Source organism: Bombina bombina, chromosome 10 (assembly GCF_027579735.1).
Source record: "Bombina bombina isolate aBomBom1 chromosome 10, aBomBom1.pri, whole genome shotgun sequence".
Lineage (NCBI taxonomy): Eukaryota > Metazoa > Chordata > Amphibia > Anura > Bombinatoridae > Bombina > Bombina bombina.
Genome location: NC_069508.1, coordinates 90,822,987 through 90,840,878, shown reverse-complemented (window position 1 = coordinate 90,840,878; position 17,892 = coordinate 90,822,987). Strand labels below are relative to the sequence as shown.

The window sequence follows — 17,892 nt, the reverse complement described above, 5'->3', positions numbered from 1 at the left end:
GAACACTAAAGTCAAACACTAATGATTTAGATAGAGCACGTATTGGGACACCTGGTATGTTGGTGACTGGCAAGGCAGAATATGGCCATACTGTGTGACTAAGATCTCACTGTGTGTGCACCAATTTCATAGCTCCCAACATTTGTGTCTGAGAATGAGGTACACAGGAAGTTGATAGGAACCCACCACCATTTTTTGGGTGGAGCCATGTTGGGTGGTGAGGGATCATGGGTGGTTAGTGGGCGGGATTGTGGGTGTTGCGCGGGTGGGGCTAAGGAAAATTCTGTAAAGAGGGACTGAGCTCAGATTCAAAGATTGTCCATCTCAAATAGAGACAGGATGTCTGTAATTACCCCTAATTTGTATAACAATTTGGTCTCATTGGCAGCTCTCCCAACAATCTATTTGAACTCTATTTTTGTAAGGTATGTTAAAACATACTATACATATGATCTGCATCAAAACTTAACGTGCACTTTTTTTTTGCCAAAACCAAAATAGCATCTAGATTGAAATTGACTTATATGTTTTTTAAATAAATGCAATCATACACAGATGTTTGTTATACATGAAGGCTTGTTCAACCTACAGTACCAAACCTGTGACAAGTACAAAGGAAGGGACAAGAACAATTAGTGCTGTCCCACATCTTTTTTTTTTTTTTAGTAATCATTGATACCATTGTTCTATCTTGGCTGGCTTACATGTTCCAACTGTTCTCAACTGCCCATGAATGAAGCAATATATAGCTCATGGGTCAAAGCAACAGACAGCTCTAAGAAAGTTTGAAAAAAAATATATATCCTATACATGACTTATTGGGGTTTCCTGAAGAAAGAGGTTCATTTGGGCATGTAATTGCCATGAAGAAGTTGTTTGTGACAGACATCTGACATAATGAGATTGCTAGTAATATGCAAGCGATTTCAGGCCTATTTTGACAATCAGCTTGAACAACAGAACTGGCAAAAAAAAAAAAAATTTGAGGCTTGATTATTTGGTGTACATCTGATATAAAGGAAATATTGGAAACTTACATGTAATGTGTGGTCTGCATATGCTATAGCATAATTGGTTTGCTGTGCATTATTTTGCCTGTTTTGTGTGTAACCTGTTGACATTAAAAATATAATTTATACTTACCTGATAAATTCCTTTCTTTCATGGTGGTGAGAGTCCATGATCCCTTACTCATGGGAATTACTTTTCTACCGCTAGGAGGAGGCAAAGATAACTATAAAAACCCTTGCACATACCTCAGTCCAAGTAAGTGAGATAAAAAATGAATATGAGCTTTAAAAGGAGCAAGGAAAATAGATGTGCTCAAAACAAAACAAGCCAAACAGAGGGTGGGGGCTCGTGGACTCTAACCACCATGAAAGAAAGAATTTTATCAGGCAAGTATAAATTAATTTTTCTTTCATATAGGTGGTGAGAGTCCATGAATCTTTACTCATGGGAACTAATACCCAAGCTGTGGAAGTACACAAGTCAATAACATAAAGGGAGGGATTTAAAAAAAAAAAACATTTTTTCACTGAGAAAAGAAATCAGCAACCCCACAAAAGTTTTTTTTTTTTTATAAATGCACTTAAAAACAGGCAGAATCCTCAAATTGAGATGACTGCCTGAAGGACCATTCTACCAAAGACTACTTCAGAGGAAGCAAAAACATAAAAAATGTAACATTTAATAAAAGTATGCAAAGAAGACATAGTAGCTGCTTTGCAAATTTGATCAACTGAAGCCTCATTCTTGAAAGCCCATGAAGTGGCAACAGGCCTAGTAGAATGAGCTGTAATCCGCTGTGGCAGAGGCTGACCTGCCTCCAAATAAGCTCTGTGAATCTATAGTTTCTTTAGCCTCTTGGTTGAAACCTTAGAGGCATTCTAACTTTTTCTAGGCCCAGAAAAAAGAACAAACAGACTAGAGGTTTGTCTGAAATCCTTAGTAGCATTGACATAATATTTTAATGTCCTAACAACATTCAGAAAATGCAAAGATCTTTCTGAAGCATTCATAGGATTAGGACATAAAGAAGGAACAACAATTTCCCTACCAAAGTTACAAGAAGAAACAACCTTAGGCAAAAAAATAAATGCTGTCTGCAAAAAAACCTTATCCTGATGAAAAATTAGATAAAGGAGACTCACAAAAAAGCAGACAATTCTGAAACTCTACAACACCTTCCATGAAAGCTTAATGTACAATTTATGCTTAGGCTCAAAAGGAGGAGCTTGCAAGACAACAACAGGTTAGGATTCCAAGGAGGAGAAATAGGCTTAATGATAGGCTTAATTCAGACCAAAGCCTGAACGAAACAATGAACATCAGGAAGACTAGCTATATTTCTGTGAAATACTGAAAGAGCAGAAATCTGTCATTTCAGGGAACTGGTAGATAAACCCCTATCTAAACCATTCTGCAAAAACTGAAGAATACTAGGAATTCTAAAAGAATGCAAGGAAAAGCCATGATCTATACACCAGGAAATGTAAGTTTTCCAAACCTTGTGATAAATCTTCATAGACACGGGATTATTAGCCTGAATCAGAGTCTCAATAACAGAATCTGAGAAACCTCTATGCCTCAGGTCTAAGTGTTCAATTTCCATGCCATCAAGTTTAGAGACTTTAGATCTAGATGGAAGAAAGGACCTTGAAACAGAAGGTCTGACCATAGAGGAAGAGGCCAAGGAGGGCAACTAGGCATCTGAACCAGATCTGCATAACAAATCCTTCTAGGCCATGCTGGGGCAATTAGGATTACAAATGGCTTATATTGCTTTATGTTGGAAATCCTTCTGGGAAGAAGAACCAGAGGAGGAAACAGATAGCCAGGATGAAATGAACAAGTTTGGAGATTTTAATTGATTCAAATTTCTGAATTACCCTAGCAACAAAACAAAACTAATCCAAATGCATTTATAACGAATAAATCCAAATTAGTTTGGGTTTATTTGTTACATTTGAATGGGCATAGACTAATCACAATTCAGTATAAAAATTAAATTTAGTGAGATTTAGTGAGATAGAACAGTGAAATAATTCAGTTTGTGTAACTTGGAACCATCTGAATCAACGCAACACATACCGAACTTCCGAATTTATGAATCAAATCTGAAACAAATACATCCAAATACATCCGAATGTATTCAAATCCGAATGAATCCAAAACAAATATGTATACGAAACGAAATTTCAAACAAATTTTTCCGCTGTGCACATGTCTAGTAAAGGGAGGCAGAAGACGAGTCCCTGTGACAAAATTTACAGAGAACCTATGAAGGATTTCCCATGAGGCCAAGCCATTGTATCACAAACCATACTCCAAATACATCCTTTTAACAACCACTGTACTCTGAGGTGAACCGGGCCTCAACAAAGACTGAAAACCCCTTTCTCTGAAGAACACTGCACATCTTCACTCTTTAGCCACCTCTGATGGAGGCAAAATAAAATCTGAGGTATGTGTGAGGTGGGGGTGGTGTTTTATAGAGATTTTGGGGTTTTGGAATCTTTGCCTCCTCCTAGCGGTAGAGAAGTAATTCACATGAGAAAAGGATTGTGGACTCTCACCACCTGTATGAAAGAAACAGGATTTTCTTTTAATTAAATGAACACAATGGTGGATACTGTAACCTCTGCAGCACTTAATATGTTACAGTTAAAGTAATAATAATAATAATAATAATAAATATACTTTATAATATAATTAAAGAAACTGCAATTTCTTTATTTATTTTTTTATTGGGGGATTCGTCTTGTGGTACAGTTTAGTTTTATAAAATATCCTTTATCTTTTAAATCTGTCTATAGCAAATCTAAAAACTGATGGTGTGGCTTTTCAGTGCTCTATAAAAAGGGGAACTTACACTGTTTGTGGTAAGATCACTCAGTAATCAGCCTCTTTTTCACATGAGTGTGGCGTCAGCTTGCAAGAATAAAAAGCAGAAGCCTTCATCTCAGTACGTTTCAGTTGCAACAGTAAGCCCATCAGTACACAGGTCAACAACAACTTTCAACATTATGCCGGGGATTTTCTTCACTCACAGCAACCCTAGTGCTCTTAAAGAGGCTGACAAAAAAACAGAAGAAATGACTCCAAAAAAGAAAAATTTGTAAGTATTCTAAGTTATTTAGATTTTTTTATTGCCGTTTTTTTATATATATATTAATATATTTTTGCAGACTCTAGAAATATATCTTCTATTAAGTTAATTTATATAATTTAAATATATTATTTTTAGTAAAATTTTGTATTCTACATCTGGATTAAAATAAAACTTTCCAGAATATTAATTATCTTTTCCAAAATTAGTTTATTTTAATAATAGTTACAAAAATATATATCTTTTTTTTCTAATGCTTCACAGGAAATCGTTATTTGCAGTACAGCACATAAAAAAAGTTTTACATTTTCTTTTAGACTTAGATTCCATTAAACAATTAAAGGATTACAGAATTTTTTTATAGATACATTTTTTTATCACCTTGTCAACAGTAAAAATGTAAAACATACCTCTAGGTTATGATATTTCTTCTTGGAAACCATAGAGGCAATCAAATCTTAATGACCAAGGGCCAATTAGCCAGTCTGCAAATATCTTATTAAAGATTAAGTCAATAGGTATCCTTTATATGAGTATATTTGAATGGATTTATATTGCCTGTTTGTAGTGTTATTTATTTTTTTACTTTGACTGCTCATTGCACCTTGAGTCTATATGGTTATTTCTTTCTTTTTTATTCTGTCTTAGCAAAATGCATTCATAATAAATTGTTATTTTCCCTCGGAAACGTGTCACTTTACATTATAGGTACTTGCCTTTGGAATTAACTGATATTTGTCGAATTTTGTAAAATGCTTCTTTTAAAGGGATAGGAAACTCAATTTTTTTGTTTTGGGATTCTGACAGAGTATACCATTTTAAATAAGTTTCCAATTAACTTCTATTATCAAAATTGCTTAATTCCTATGAAATTCTGTGTTAAAGCTATACCTAGGTAGGCGTATGGAGAACTACATTGGAGGGAAATGTGCTGCCATCTAGTGTTCTTGCAAATGGATAACATTCTTACAAAACTACTGCTCCTGAAATTGGCCGGCTCCTAAGCATACATCCCTGATTTTTAACAAAAGATGCCAATAGACCAAAGAAAAATTGATAGTACAAATAAACTAGAAAGTTGTTTAAAATGGCAGGCTCTATCTGGATCATAAAATAAATATTTTGGGTTTCATTTCTCTTTAAGTGATAAAAATGGTTAATAGTATTCTGCTTAATATATAAAAGAGCTATCATTCAGTTTGGTCTATTTAAAGTAAACTTGGATCTTAATGATAAACTGCATTAATAGATTTCAGAGGTGTCCTTGGGTACTGCAAATGTTAAAACCTAGAATTCTTGAAACTTTTATTGCATTTGGTAATACAGTAAGAATGAATAGCAAATATACTCTATCTCAATTAGAAATTACCTTTAACTAAATTAAACAAGTTTGATGCTTTGATCAACTTTTGCTTTAAAAGTGTACAACAAATTGATCTTGTATTAATACATTTTAAAATAATTTTAGGTTATGTCTAAATGTTACCAGCGGCTGTAATAATTATTAATTGGATTATAATTGGATATTTAATATGATTACCTTGAAGCAAAAGTAGTATTAATTATGAATTCTATGAATTTATGAATATTATTATTATTATTATATTATTATTATTAATAATAAATTATTATTATATTATTATTATTATATTATTATTATATTATTATTATTATTATTAATAATAAATTATTATTATATTATTTTTATTATTAATTATTACTACTAGTACCATCATATTATCATTGTTAAAATACGCAAAAACCTCAAATTAATTACAGATTTAATGTGAAATTTCTGTTCAAAGCTATGATGATCTTAGATGCAAATATTCCCTTTCCATTTAGTTTTTTTTTTTTGTTTTAAACTTAGCAGAGACTTGTAAATAAACAGAAATACTCAAAATTATCCATGAAAAGAACAAACAAATAAGATTAAGATGTTAGACCTACCTGCTAGAGATTACTTTTTGCTAAATACATTAATGTCAGAATTTATTAGACCATTTGCATTTCATTTGATTGTGAAATGTTTAATTATAAAGTGAAAGCTACCTAGATTCAGTAAGGCATCCACTCTCCAAATCCTATTATTCTATGAAATCATTAATAATAAAAAAGAGAAGAAATAAATCAACCTTAGTGAATGGTGACAGAGAATATTATAGAAACTAGGAGGCGGAGGTGGCTTTTCCTGTCTGTATTAAGGAATTCCAACCTCAGAGTATACATGAAAATCTAAATGAAACCTCCTTAATTCAGAGACAGAATACAATCTTAAAGGGACACAAGTCAAAATTGAACTTTCATGATTCAGATAGAGCAAGCAATTTTAAACACCTTTACAATTTACTTCCATTAACAGAATGTGCACAGCATATTTATATTTACACTTTTTGAGTCACCAGCTCCTACTGAGCATGTGTAAGAATTCACAGAATAAATTTGTGATTGGCTGATGGCTATCACATGATACAATAGGAGTGGGAATAGACATAACTGTCAGAAAAACATCTACTACTTATTTGAAGTTCAGACTAAGTGCTATTGCATTGTCTTTTTATTACGCATGTGTTAATTATGCAAATCTACTATATTTACTGGTCCTTTAAGATTCTTTTAATTTTGCTTCCCTTGGTAAAATGTTGTTGAAGATCATACCTAGATATGCTCAGGATCAGCAATGCGCTAATGGGAGCTAGCTGGTGATTGGTAGCTAGGCACATATGCTTTTTGTCATCGGCTGACCAGGTGTTTTCAGTTAGCACCCAATAGTGCATTGCTGTTCTGGAGCTTATTTTAAAGGGACACTGAACCCAATTTTTTTTTCGTGATTCAGATAGAGCATGCAATTTTAAGGAACTTTCTAATTTACTCCTATTATCAAATTTTCTTCGTTCTCTTTCTATCTTTATTTGAAAAAGAAGGCATCTAAGCTTTTATCTTGGTTCAGTACTCTGGACAGCACTTTTTTATTGGTGGATGAATTTATCCACCAATCAGCAAGGACAACCCAGGTCATTCACCAAAAATGGGCCAACATCTTAACTTACATTCTTGCATTTCAAATAAAGAAACCAAGAGAATAAAGACAATTTGATAAAAGGAGTAAATTAGAAAGTTGCTTAAAATTTCATGCTCTATCTGAATCACGAAAGAAAAAAATTGGGTTCAGTGTCCCTTTAACAACCCATTTGCAAGGAAAAGTGCACAATAATAAAATATTCTAACACAGTATTTCTTTTGCACTTATGTTCGTTTCAGCAGACAGATGTAAAAAATGATTTCTGTTAGTATTAAAAAGAAGTCTGAAAATGTTCTTCTTGAATTCCAACAGTGTGGATCTTAAAAACTACCTGAAATCTCTGTTGCCCCATCTTGAGTCAAACATTAAGCCAGCAAACACAGAAAAAAATGGGTGAGTATAACATTTGCACATGAATGCGTTTGCTTCTGTTTTGCTAAAGTGTAATCCCTTGCTGATTCCTGGGGCATCACAATAGAAATCATTAAAAGTTATTTGTGCTATATTATTTTATAGCAACCAAGTTAATTAAATGTATTATGCTAAAGCTATTATGAAATGAGAACGATTTCATATATATAGTACATATAGTACAGATTTTTCTTTCATGATTCAGATAGAGCGTGGAATTTTGAGCAATTTTCGAATTTACTCCTATTATCATTTTTCTTCGTTCTCTTGCTATCCTTATTTGAAAAGCAGGAATGTAAAGCCGGCCCATTTTTGGTTCAGCACCTGGGTTGTGCTTGCTGATTGGTGGCTAAATGTAGCTAGCCACTAATATAACAAGCACTATCCAAGGTGCTGAACCTAAAATGGGCTAGCTCGTTAGCTTTATATTCCTGCTTTTCAAATAAATATAGCAAGAGAATGAAGAAAAATTGATAATAGGAGTAAATTAAAAAGTTGCTTAAAATGTCATGCTCTATCTGAATCATGAAAGAAAAAAAATGGGGTTTTGTATCCCTTTAAATGGACATTCAGCACAAAACATTTCTAGTGTGCATATGAAAAAGGACTCTTTATACATGAAAATGCTATTTAGACATAAAGGAAATGATACAACTATTTAAACTAATACTGAAGCTACCAGGAAGTGTGTTTTATGCATAACCACTCTGTAGCACGCAAGTTACTGAAGAAAAAAAAAAAAAAACAGATTTTAAAAAACCTCTTTTCGATACAAAAAAAGAAGGTAACTTTAATGGGACCTTAAAGGGACACTGAACCCAAATTTTTTCTGTCATGATTCAGATAGCGCATGCCATTTTAAGCAACTTTCTAATTTACTCCTATTATCAATTTTTCTTTGTTCTTTTGCTATCTTGTTTTGGAAAAGAAGGCATGTAAGCTATTTTTTGGTTCAGTTCACTGGACAGCACTTGTTTATTGCTGGGTGAATTTATCCACCAATCAGCAAGAACAACCCAGGTTGTTCACAAAAAAACTTACATTCTTGCATTTTAAAGAAAGATACCAAGAGAATGAAGAAAATTTGATAATAGGAGTAAATCAGAAAGTTGCTTAAAATTGCATGCTCTATCTTAACCACACACAAAAAAAAAAAATTGGGTTCAGTGTCCCTTTAAACTCACCAGTTCTTTTCAAATCAGTCAGATACTAAAGCTCCACCTTTTTGTACTGGGGCAGTCATCTTGGAGCGCAGGTATTCTCACAGCAGAAGCTGTACACACTCACAGATCATTAATATTGTCTTTTTTTTTGTTACAGCTGTATCATGTTAGGGTGCAGGATAAAAAGCAGGAGCTTTACATTTTTTGCTATTTTTTTTAAATGTATTTTGTGTAACTGTAAAACTGTAAAAATTGTAAAAATGTAAAATTCCTGCTTTGTATCATGCATCCTAAGCTTAAGCACATTATACAGCTGTAAAAAAATTAAAAAAAATAATAGCCAAACTTATTTATCTGTGAGTGTGCACTGCTGTCACAGGTTGTGAGAATACCTGATTTCCAAGATGGCGGCGCCCAGTACAAAACTATTAAAACAGTAGGGTTGATTTGAAAAGAGCTGCAGGAACAAGATACAATGTAATAACACTGTGTAGTAGCCATTCTAGGCTAGTTGTGCCTAACAGTTTTATGTCCCTTTAAGTAAACATGTTTAAAAAAACTCTACAATATACTTTCATTAATTTGTCCCATGTTCCTGTAATTCCATTCTGAAATTGTGAGCATTTCAGTTCCTGTTAGAAATGGAAGTGCAGAACACTATTCTATTCTACATTGCCATTGGCTGCAAACTCTAGTGACCCATGACTAGCTGAATAACTGTTCATAATTGGCCACAGCAGAGCAAGTACCCTAAGTTACAACATGGCAGCTCCCATTGTTTTATTAACATTAAAACTTCACACTTATTTTGTCACTATTTAAACAACTAATGAAACTTTAAAAAATACATCTACATTTTATTCTCAGACTAATATTTTCTACAAATGCATTTAGCTTTTAATGTCTCTAACAAATCTAGACATGCAGCATAAAGATCCTAAAAAAATGTGTTGTAATGTTGGTGGTGAATTAGACATTCCACTGTCTAATTTGCAGGACTGTAACAAAAGATATTTTGGGCATAGATACATATCCCTTCCCTGCTTAATTACAAGACAATCTTTATCACAAAATAAATCAAAATACAGAGGTTGCGCTGCAGTTTATAGTGACATGCACGATCATTCCCTTTTTATACCTTGGGGTTCCATAACATTCAGTATTTGATGTCTAGTTGGTCCATTTTTTTGTTCCTTAGTAGCCAGAAAAGGTACCAACACACTTCTAAGAAACAGATTGCAACTCTGTATTGTAGACAAAAGACTGATGGATAGAGGCCAAAACAACTTATGCGTTAGCAGTTGTGTAAACTAAACACTGTATACTGGTGTTCTGGATACACTCACTTGCCTGGTACTAAAATACATTCACGGTGTTATGTTCTTTACTGTATTTTCAATAGAGATATTTTTTAAATTTCTTTTTTTGTATACATGAAATAAACTAAAACATTTTTTTTTTGTTTTTTTTTCTATTTCTTTAGCCTTACTCCTGATGAGATTATCCAATGGTCCATGTCTTTGGAAAAACTCCTTTCCAACCCAGGTGAGCAGGCAAAGTGTACGCTTTCATTTGAGATTAGCAGAAAACTGATTTAAACCCGGATTAGTAAATTGTAAAATACATGTTTTTTGGGATTCCATAGCTAGAACATAATACAGTAATATTAGATTAAATTTTCCAATCATATAAATTGTGAAATGGTTTAATCACATCACACACAATCTCTTTAGCATTTAGAATACCACTAGCAATTGAGGAAGACATTATCATTGACATTTGTGATTTATTTGTTCTACGCCCTGTGTGTCATCACTGGAAAATAAATATATTCATAGGTATAAATGGTTTTATGGCAGTTTAGAAATGTCTGTGATGTCATTTCAGTGGAGTGACTCTTTTATTAGCACCTCAACCCACAGTTAGAAACTGATCAATAGTTACGAGATAAAACATTTTTTTTATATCCTCATTTTAAATACATTAGGAAAGGCACATTTTTTGCATACATGTTAATTATGTGTGAATATTAACAAACTGTTGCTTTAAAATAGAAAAAAAGTCTTAAAGGGACAGTAAAGTCATAATTAGACATTCATGGTTTAGACAGAATATACCATTTTAAACAATTTTCCAGTTTCCTTCTCTTGTTATACTATGCTGCAAGGTTTATCTAGGTAAGCTCAGGAGCAGCAAAGAACCTGGATTCTAGCTGCTGATTGGGAGCTGCATATATATATATATACTAATTGGCATTGGCTCTCCAATGTGTTCAGTTAGAAACCAATAGTGTATTGCTGTTCCGTCAACAAATGATACCAAGAGAATGAAGCAAATGTGAAAATAGAAGTAAACTAGAAAGTTGTTTAAAATTGTATGTTCTTCCTAAATCATGAAAGAAAAAAATTGGGTTTCATGTAGACATGTGCGATTCGGTTCGGTTCGATTAGGAAATTCGGAAAATTCGGCAAATTCGGAGATTCGGATCGAACCGAATCTCCGAATTAAAATAGTGCCGAATCTACCGAATAAATCCGAATAACTTCGGATTTATTCGGATTTATTCGGATTTATTCGGTAGGCCATGGATTACACTAGTATTGTACAGTATATTAGGTTATATCACCCTGCTATAGGTTACACCTAATATACAGTACATAATACTAGTCTAATCCCACCTAACACTTGCCGAAATTCCGAATTTCCGAACCGAACTGAATCGAACCGAATCCAGCCGAATTTATTTGAATCCGAATGAATCCGAAACAAATCCGAACCGAATTTATTCGAATCCGAATGAATCCGAAACAAATCCGAACCGAATCGATTCAAATTTTTCCGAATTCGAATCGCTCCGAACCGAAATTCGAAAAAATCTGAATCGATCCGAACCGAACTGAACCGAATTTTTTCTCCATGCACATGTCTAGTTTCATGTCCCTTTAAACTAATAAAATATTTACATTTTGGAATATAGCATCTGTCAGTTCAACAGATGTGTGTGTAAATTGGTGATCGTTTTCTAAAAATTCTCTTGAGTGCCCATTGTACTTTTTACATTGTAGTGAACATTAAAGAAACATTATAGTAATATATAACTTCTTTTATAGTAAAAGTAGTATATAGCCAGTATACCTAAAAATAATTTTGTAAGCACTATTGCTTCAAATGAAACCAAACAATAATGGTGGTAGCTCAGAAGTAGAATGGAATTCCACCACATGTGTGACTCTTCTCTTGGGTAGTCACTAGTTACAACTGTGTGTGTGATATACCTGTTCCCTTTATATTGAATGATGTGATAAATGTGTCACATGATTAATTGTATTTTATAGAACAGATTTTAGTACATGGGACATTATGCCAGCCAAGAAGAGTCTGAGGGCTATTAATTCAAGCTATTACAAAGACACTAAACACATTTCATGCACCTCCTTATAATAATGGGTGACACCATTTTGGAACCATTTTGGAACCTAGGTTATGCTGCAGGAGAGTTCCTGCATATGTACAAACACATCAGCACTGGGATGTAGGGAAATCTAGATTTCAACATGGCACGAAGGGGCAGGGAATAACCTCAATACTATGCATATTAAAATTTATTTAGTGTTTAATGTCCCTTTAAAATGAGATGAATGTTGTCTAGTTCTGAACCTTATACAATCCCGCAATACCCTGATTCTCATGATGTTTTTATTTTATTAAACCATGAGGTTTCTATTTTACTATGTGGTTGGTTTACATAAGGCTACAATGATAAGTAAACATTTTGTACATGGACGTAATCTCTTAATGCTATTTTACAATTAATCTTTGTAACACAAGAGAAGATTACTTACTTTTTCCATCACCCTCCTCATTTTTCCTACCTCACCATTTAGATTGGGGTGGGTTTAATTGTCACATATTATGTAATGTGGGGCTCTGGTTAATATCCTTCTTTTCACCTCAACAAAAAAAATAACGTTGTTACTTTGGTTTATATTATTGGTAATCTACGTAACGTACGTGACTTTTTTATAGATAAGAAAGAATCTGGACCTAGTCTTGCCCTCTTAGCCTCTCAAATATAGACCGATAATATAATTGTCACATATTATGTAACGTGGGGCTCTGGTTAATATCCTTCTTTTTACCTCAACAAAAAAATAACGTTGTTACTTTGGTTTATAGTATTGGTAATAAAAAATTATATTTATATGACCAGTGTTTTATCTATTACGCAGTCTATGTGATATTTGTCTTTGAACATCTAATAAAAAAAAGTAGTATAATAAAAATCTGTTGAGTGCCAACATTTGTGATAGACATTGATAAATAGATGAAGTGTGTATGTAGTCTATTTTAAAACCTGATATTTATGGTTGTAACAATGGTTGCTACATATTTATCTCCTCATGATCTGTTAGTTTTGGAAATTACAAAAGAATAAACATTTGCTTAACTCAGAGAGATTTTTTTCCAAATGAGATGCAATGTTAATGACTCATTTATTTCTCTTCCTCTTATAGTTGGACAAGCTGTCTTTCAAGATTTTTTAAAGTCAGAGTTTAGTGAGGAGAACATTGAATTCTGGCTGGCGTGTGAAGACTACAAAAGAACAAGGGCCTCAGATGAATTACGCAGCAAAGCTGACATTATTTATCAGGAATTTATACAGCCAGATGCTAATAAACAAGTGAGTTAGGAGATAAACCTTTATATTTAAATTTGGTTAAAAATATATTAACGAGACATAATACACAAACATTTTATTTTATGATTCATACAGAGCATACAATTAAAAAAAATCCAATTTACTTTGATGATCAAATTTATTTCATTCATATAGTATTCGTTGTTAAAGAGAATACATAAGTAGGCAACGTTAAAGGGACAGACTACACCAGAATTTTTATTGTTTAAAAAGATAGATAATCCCTTTATTACCCATTCCCCAGTTTTGCATAACCAACACAGTTATATTAATATACTTTTAACCTCTGTAATTATCTTGTATCTAAGCCTCTGCAAACTGCCCCTTTATTTCAGTTCTTTTGACAGACTTGCAGTTTAGCCAATCAGTGCCTGCTCCCAGATAACTTCACGTGCACAAGCACAGTGTTATCTATATGAAATACATGAACTAACACCCTCTAGTGGTGAAAAACTGTTAAAATGCATTTTGAAAAGAGGTGGCCTTCAAGGTCTAAGAAATTAGCATATGAACCTCCTAGGTTAAGTTTTCAACTAAGAATACCAAGAGAACAAAGCAAAAGTGGTGATAAAAGTAAATTGGAAAATTGTTTAAAATTACATGCTCTATCTGAATCATGAAAGTTTTTTTTGGCCTAGACTGTCCCTTTAACATGTCTGGAGAACTAGATGGCAGCAATGTTTGCACAATGTATACATTGTTAAAAAAAATCTTTAAAAAACTGCTGCTATATAGTGTTTGACACGTACAAGCTCCTGAACCCACCTACTTGCTTTTAAAGAAAGAATACTAAGAAGTAATTTTGGTAATCCAAATTGGAAAGTGTTTTTTTTATTATACACTATCTAATCATAGAAGAAACATTTGGGTTTCACTTCCCTTTAAATTGAAAATAAAAAATATGAATTTCTCTATAGCCCAGATTATTTGTGTATTAAAGAAAGAATATTATTTTAAAAGAGTATTCCATTCAAAATAATTCTATCATTTACATGAAAAAGGCAGGTTTACATATTAAAATGTTTTTGCATTTTTTTAAAAGGCAAAAAGCTGTAATTTATTTTGGAATACCATATTTTAGAGACAACTAAAAACAAACTTTAAGGGCACATTGTATTCTCTATCGTGCTCTATCATGCATTTGAAAGGGCATCATTTAGATATATTGATAATGTTTGCATGAGAAAATGTCAACCTGTGTAACTTTAAATGACCACTCAATGCAGTAGAATCGCATAATTAACAAGTGCATAATAAAAAGACAATGATTTAACAACTACTCTAAATTTTAAATAAGCAGTAGATTTTTTTTTTTTGACAACTTTATTTTTTCTCTCAATATCCGGCCCCCCTGTATCATGTGACAGACATCAGCCAATCACAGACTAGTATACGTATACCCTGTGAGCTTGTGGAAATGCTCAGTAGGATCTCGTTACCCAGAAAGTGTGAATATAAAAAGACTGCAAAATTTGATTATGGAATGTGTCTTAATACTGCATGATCTTTCGGAATCATAAAAGTTTATTTTGACTTGAGTGTCCCTTTAATAACAGAAGATGAAAACTTTTTTTATTTTTTTTATTTAACACTACCTTTATCATAAGTTTAATTTTGTTTTGAAATGCCATTGAGGGTAAATAAAATTGCTATCAGCTGTTATACTAGCTATGTTATTTTGAACATTCCATGACATAATTTTGATAATGTCAATTAAGTTGTATATTATGTGTAATGCCTTCACTGATTGAAATTTAAAATTATTGACAACTCACAGCTCAGTTATCAAAGTACATAACCCATATCCACTTTTTTTATTTTATAGGTTAACATTGACTTCATCACTAGAAATTTAGTTACCAGCCAACTCCTTGAACCAAGTCCAAATGTTTTTAATGAAGCCCAGAAAATGATATATGTTCTCATGGAAAGAGATTCCTATCCAAGATTTTTGAAATCAGAAATATTTTTGAACTTTGCTGAACGGTTCCAAGGAAATTGTGCTCGAGGATGAATAGCAAAAAAAATGGAATGCAACGTCACAAACAATAAATCAGTGTAGAACTTTCTACATTAAAAAGGAGACTACAGCAGAGCTGTCCCAGGAAGTCTAGTGTGCCTCAGCTGTGAACAAAGATCTAAGGGAGGAGTTGGAACCAGGAAACCAGGACCATTGCATGTAAGATGATAAAAAAAGAAAACTTCTACTAAAGAAATGTGGGTCACCACTAGCAATCAGATGTTTTTTTAGAGACGTTTTGGGATTTCTAATGAGAAATTTTCATCATCAAGTAAAGTAAAAACATGAACAAATGTACTCTCAACAGAGTACCAAGCAAATGGCTGTTTGATTTCTACTTTACAAAAAGACTTTATGCAATGGTAAAGTGCAATGTATTAATATGTTAAACCATATGGGTTACTAAAAAGAAAAAAATGTGCATATGAACTATGTATGTAGCAAACTTATCACATGTATAATGTAAATATTTTATACTATTTTAAACTGGGATGATTTTGCATCTTGATATTACTATTGTTGATATTTTATTATATTTTAGTTAACAAATGTTATAATGTTAAATATTCATTTCATGTCAATATTGAACAGCATATTTTTTCATTTAATATGGCTTAATGTTGCTTTATTTAAAGTGTATGTTTACATTGTACATTAATTTATAAATTATATATATATTTATATTAAAACATATTAAACTTCAATTTCATATGTTTGAGAAAATTGTATGCCTTTGACACCAAATGTTTGTATACATGGTTAATAGAAAATTAGTATTATTAGTAGTATTTGTATTACTATCTTGTAAATTAATGTATGAATGTGCATAACTTAAATATGTAATAGTATTATATTTTTATGAAGAAAGGTGAAGTAAAAACAGTTTAAACTGAGAAGACAATTCCTCCTTAACCCTTTGGGTGCTAAGCAATTTCCCACCTGGGTGCTAAGCTGGATTTAGGTTTTTTTGTTTTGATTTTAAATATATATTTTTTTCACTTTTTATAATTTTTTTCAGATCCCCAAGACTTATACCATTCGAAAGGTTAGGCGATTACCTTTCGAACGGTAGGTCTTGGGGGTCTGTAGCTGCTTAGATGCTTGAGATACCGGCTTCTAAGCAGCATGACCCAATTTCCCTATACTGTCCATTGCAATTTTTAAATAATGTTGCGCAGTGACGTCATCATGTCATTACGCGTGACATCACCATGCAAAACATGAAGCCCGGGCTATGCCTGTCACTATACAGGCCAGATTGCCAGGGTGGGAATCAGTGGGAGCCCCCAGATTGCCCGCAAGGTGGGTGAGTGTTAGCGACGGCTCTAAGCCGTCGTCAGCACCTGACTGGGACAATTTGCAAAGGCTCAGAGCCGTTGTTAGCACTCAAAGGGTTAAATAAAAGGTTTGTTAAGCACAGAAAAGCCATTAAAAAAAAGAACAAATCACTTGCAATAATTTTTAAAATATCTTTTAGATGGAACAGAGAAAATATTTAAGGACAATGTCCCTTTAAGAATCAAGCACCTATTTCAATCCATTCATGTTTTCTGTGCAAAAACATTACCTGACTTTAGCTTAGATTTATATTCAATTCCTAACAACGACAGCACAAGATGCTGCTGAAAACTACAGGGTGCGCCAATTAAATGTCACATGATTATAATATATACATATGTATATATATATATATATATATATATATATATATATATATATATATATATATATATACAGTATATATATATACATATATACATATAAAAGTATATAGATGTGTATATGTATCTAAGTATACAAAAGTGGTAAAAAATATTTATCAATAGTTAATTGGTTCAAAACAACAAAATAAGTGCTAGTGGGTTTAGCCAATAACATGATGGGAAACATTATTGCCATCACATTTGAACAAAATTAGCATACAAAACAGAAAAAAAGAAAAAAAAACATGAGCTTCCCCAATCATAGTTTAAGTGATACAAAGACAATCTTTCAAATTGCATTACTGCTATACTAGAAAACAACGCACTATATATTCAACATTAGTATTACATATTAGATAAACGGACCGCTGTAGCCCGCTGATAACAGGATGTAAACATTTTTTTGAAGTATTTAGTATATTATAATCAAAGTGTCAAGGTTAATTTGATGATACATTGTGAATTAACATAGAGCTTCAGAGAAGTTTAATAATCGTATATGTGTTATTTATGCGTACATAAAGCCTAAATTCCAACGGGTAAATCCATTTATGTAACTCATGCATTATGCAAGGTAAATACTTGCACATTTAAGGCGATCCAACACAATTATTGATAAAAGAACTCATTAGATCACTATGTCAGCACTGAACGACCCTTAGCATGACCCTTGTGGATAAATTACATAGTATTTGAAAAAGGGATTGGTTATCACAAGTGTATTGTTTAAATGTGGTAAAATGCATAAGTTCCATAAGATAAA

At 32.6% G+C, this 17,892-nt stretch overlaps 1 protein-coding gene across 1 annotated transcript; it reads left to right on the top strand.

The window, feature by feature from the left end:
- Window positions 1–3,990: 3,990 nt before the first annotated feature.
- Window positions 3,991–16,137, top strand: RGS1 (regulator of G protein signaling 1). The gene is made up of 5 exons (XM_053693773.1): window positions 3,991–4,120; window positions 7,446–7,526; window positions 10,191–10,252; window positions 13,222–13,388; window positions 15,232–16,137. Exons 1-5 carry the CDS (start codon window positions 4,029–4,031, stop codon window positions 15,418–15,420), a joined length of 591 nt encoding a protein of 196 aa, XP_053549748.1. The 5' UTR covers window positions 3,991–4,028; the 3' UTR covers window positions 15,421–16,137.
- The last annotated feature ends 1,755 nt before the right edge of the window (window positions 16,138–17,892 follow it).

Excerpts from the sequence above, each read along its gene's own strand:
- RGS1 (XM_053693773.1), top strand. The coding sequence starts at position 4,029 with ATGCCGGGGATTTTCTTCACTCACAGCAACCCTAGTGCTCTTAAAGAG. Across the intron at positions 10,253-13,221 it reads AAAACTCCTTTCCAACCCAG|TTGGACAAGCTGTCTTTCAA; the intron begins GTGAGCAGGCAA and ends TTCCTCTTATAG. Across the intron at positions 13,389-15,231 it reads AGCCAGATGCTAATAAACAA|GTTAACATTGACTTCATCAC; the intron begins GTGAGTTAGGAG and ends TTTATTTTATAG.